At 35.1% G+C, this 4,057-nt stretch overlaps 1 protein-coding gene across 1 annotated transcript; it reads right to left on the bottom strand.

The window, feature by feature from the left end:
- Positions 1-1,830: 1,830 nt before the first annotated feature.
- Positions 1,831-3,347, bottom strand: LOC141649659 (protein FAR1-RELATED SEQUENCE 5-like). Its single transcript, XM_074458344.1, has 3 exons — positions 3,320-3,347; positions 3,128-3,205; positions 1,831-3,020 (listed from the first exon to the last, which is right to left on the bottom strand). The coding sequence occupies exons 1-3, from the start codon at positions 3,345-3,347 to the stop codon at positions 1,831-1,833; spliced, it is 1,296 nt and encodes a 431-aa protein (XP_074314445.1).
- Positions 3,348-4,057: the final 710 nt, after the last annotated feature.

The raw sequence follows: 4,057 nt of genomic DNA, 5'->3' as shown, positions 1-4,057 counted from the left end.
AAGAGGTTGATTAAGTCGGGGTGACTTTGTCTAGTATTTCACATTTTTTAGTTTCCTTGTGCTGTTTGTAACGTTTCAAAGGAAATAACTTTGAACATCTCTGGGCAATTAGATACACTTGTTTGGACTGCTAGCTACACTTGTTCGAACTGCTAGATACACTCCTTCAATATTTTTAGAAAAGGATGTTCGGTACAAACGCCATCTTTGTAGGAGAATTCAGAACTTTTTGTCCATTTTTTCATCTAAGAATATGAAAAATTTAAGACTAAATTTATATAAAAGAGATGATGTGTTTTCCTAGTTTATATAAACAAGTATACAATGACGCATTGTGATCATACACTTTTCCGGACTGGTAGTTACACTCCACGAGTCCATAATAAAGAAAAAAAATGATTTGGTTGGAGTAATTTGATGTTCAAGAGTTCATTGAAATGATGTTGCATCTTAAATTTTGGCTTTTTCAAGTTTTCGGAATCCTATTTTTTTTAACTGCTAGTTTCACTTGTTCAGTTGGCTACATACACTTTGTTTGACTCCTAGTTACACTCCTTCCGCAGCTACATACACTCTAGTCAGCCCACCTCCCTATTTGAATACAATGTATACACTAACCCCCTCTATACTCCGTCAATCCATAGTCAGTATAAAAACAGTAAAAAAAACAGCAGCGTAAAAACGTAAATAAAAAAAAGTTGGAAGTTTATACAAAACCAGTCTTTCCATAAACTACATGAACCAAAAACCCACTGAAATCGGTTTTTAAGTGAGTACATAACATTACAAAACATAACAGACTTTTTGAGTGACATCTACAAATGCCACATAAACCAAAAACTCACTGAATTCAGTTTCAAGGGAGTCGACTCGGGCAATTTCTACTATCATGGTTACTCATTTCACCGCAAGCACGGCATTTTCTCAGAGGCTTTGCATTTTCCAAGACTGCCTTTTCCTTGTTTGATGTTATCTTCTTTCCCGATCCCTTATTCTTGCATTTCTCTGGTGGTAAAACAGTAACTTCAGTTGGAATTTTTGACCCAAGAAGCATCTCAATCTCAGCTTTCTTATCTTTTGACTTTCCCGACTTAATTGAAATAATCAACTTTTCATTGAAACTCCGGAGCAATTGAAATAGCGCATCAGAATGTTCCTCACTATCCTCAACAAGTGAGACTGCATTAAATACCTCCGACCATAATTCACTTATATTGTTCTGGCGACTTTCGATTGACACACAATCGCTAGTCTGATTTTTTTCCAACATCAGTAGAAAGAGGGTGGGAGGTTGCAGATTTGCTCCATCTCAATGCTAAATACTCTTTAGGTATATGATCAAATCCCCTATCTTTCAACACCCATAAAATGTGCCTACAGAGTATCCCAATTCTTTCAAACATCTTACAAGAACAAGAGAACTTATTATCACTTAAATCAACTTTGTATTCCTTGTCTTTCTCACGATCAATTATTGAAATATTATCATTCGCACCACTTGCATTTGGTGATGGTAAATGGCCACAAGTATAACATGCTGCTTGGACTTCTACTTGAAAAATATAAAATATAACGATTGTGTAAAACTCAGAAGCTTGCTTTTTCTAAAAGGAGAGGGGTTGTCAATTTTGGATAACAGTTCTTATCATCAGCCATTACCTTAGAATATTTCTATCTCTGAGCATCCACTGCTATTTGGAAACGCATCCAAAACTCGACAAGTGTGACATGTGGGTTGGTGAAGTTTCCAAAGAAGCTATTTTCAGACTCTGACCTTGATGTTGTGCGCAAAATCCCACCCAAATATGTGTCTCTAATGTAAGCATGAATTCAAAGAGCATGGTGCTTAAACATTTTCTTCAACCACTTGTTATCACAAAGCTCATATGAGGAAATTATCGAATTCCATTTCGATTCAAAATCTTCTGGAGTGATTTCTACATCCCAAACAACTGAGTTAATTTCCTTCAAAAAAGTTGTGTCGTGGGAAATCGATGGACCAACCTTGTCAGGCAACTTCTTCATTATATGCCACATACACAGTCGGTGGCGTGTTTTGTCACCAAACACACCCTTAACAGCTTTTTTGATGCCTCTACATTGATCAGTTATTATAGTAATAGGATAGCGATCACCCATAGCCGTTACAAAATTTTGAAACAACCACGAAAATGATTCTGCATTTTCGTTTCGTATCAAACCCGCTGCAAAAGTAACGCAACCCTTATGGTTATCAACACCCGTGAAAGGGACAAACACCATTTTATATTGGTTGAAGTTATAAGTGGCATCAACAGAAACAGCATCACCAAAAAGGGCATAATTTTTAATTGATATTGGATCTGCCCAGAAAAGCTTAGTTATTCTGCTTTGATCGTCCACATCAAAGTCAAAATAGAAAGATGGAGACATAGCCTTTTTCTGCATGAAGTTCTCTATTAACATCTGGGCATCATATTTTTTGATGTATTTCTTAACATCCCTTGAAATTTTTTTGAAATCTTGTAAAGAAGCACCCACATTTTTGTATCCCTTCACATACTGTTTGAACATCCTAAATGTTTGCACAGGACCATGGTTTACATGAGCATTATCCATTATCATTTTTTTGTGAACCAAGTTTAAATCCCTACATGGTTTCAAATGTATCATAGTTGTTGGCGTATTCACAGCATGTGAGTGAACCTCAACAAAATCATAAATCCCGTATTCACCCGTTTGAATTCTTCTAAAACTAACCTTAGCCTGACAACCAATTCGCGTAAGGGCCCTCTTCCTTTTTGTACCCCTGTGATTACTTTTGCCTTGTTTATTACACACGCACCACTTGTGTGTAACTATCCCGTCAACTAATTTTGTTGAGTCTAACCTAGTAAGGAACCCACAAACCTTGGCATATTCCTCATAAAAATGTATGCCTTCTTCCAAAGTTGCAAATTTCATCCACAATGTTGGTTTTAATTCTGCTGAGCATCTTGGCAATCCCACTATTTGATTATCGAAATCAACTTCTGGGGTGGCTACAACAACAAAAAAAACAAAAGGAAATGATTTTAATTTTATCTGTTACCACCTACACAAGCTTCTTAGACAATACATTAGTTAATTAGAAGCTACAATTTAATACCTGGTACATTAGTGACAAGTAATTGATTTTCTTTTGAATTACTTGAAGACGCTTGCACATTAGTAACCTCTACAATGTCTGCACAGAAAATCAATATTTGAGCTAATGAAAAGAACTGAATTCTGGAATCAAACATAATCCCAAAATCTTTTAGGTAGTGGAACACGTAATTTAATTTGTCAAGTTACATACAATCGTCTACGTAGTTATATACACTCATTTGTGAAGCTATATACACTTTGCTACCTTTTGTTTATTTCACTATTTTCATCCCATTCCCTCTATGGTATCTAAGGGTAGCTAGATACAGTTTTAAGTGCTTCTACAAACACACCTTCAGGTGGTTGTATACACTTTTTAGACCATAATTGATAGTCGTTGCTTACAAACAAAAACCCAGGATCCTGAAATCAACTACGACAGTTTATCCAAACAGAATCTCAAAATCCAAACAGAGCCTTAATATCTAAGTCAATCAAAGTAATACTCCCTGCAAATTTACAATCATACATTTTTTAATATTGACAGAAACACATCCTCAACTACCTAGATACACACAACTTTTGAAAGCAACTTATTTTGGGTCACAATTAGCAGCAATAATAAAATAATGTATCACGATACTTCCCTCCTTCAAATTATATGTAAACAACAAGATTTGAAGACACATTCATACATCTACATACATACACATTTTTAACTTGCTGGATACAAAGAACATGCAACAGTAGTTACCTATAACTTCTGCCATTACCGAATCTTCTTCTTCAATTATTACCATCTGAAATAAAAAATCGTTCTTGTTAGATTATTACCAAAATCAGATGGTTCTATCAACAAAGAAACTCTAATTTTTCGATCACAATAATTTTAATCAAGTAATGAACCAACAAATCTAGAATCAAAACGACAAAATACCATCTTAAACCA

Source organism: Silene latifolia, chromosome 3 (assembly GCF_048544455.1).
Source record: "Silene latifolia isolate original U9 population chromosome 3, ASM4854445v1, whole genome shotgun sequence".
Lineage (NCBI taxonomy): Eukaryota > Viridiplantae > Streptophyta > Magnoliopsida > Caryophyllales > Caryophyllaceae > Silene > Silene latifolia.
The sequence above is the reverse complement of the archived record's forward strand: the minus strand, read 5'-3'. Positions and strand labels throughout refer to the sequence as shown.

Excerpts from the sequence above, each read along its gene's own strand:
- LOC141649659 (XM_074458344.1), bottom strand. The coding sequence starts at position 3,347 with ATGAGTGTATATAACTACGTAGACGATT. Across the intron at positions 3,206-3,319 it reads ATATAACTACGTAGACGATT|ACATTGTAGAGGTTACTAAT; the intron begins GTATGTAACTTG and ends TTTTCTGTGCAG. Across the intron at positions 3,021-3,127 it reads ACTTGTCACTAATGTACCAG|CCACCCCAGAAGTTGATTTC; the intron begins GTATTAAATTGT and ends TTGTTGTTGTAG.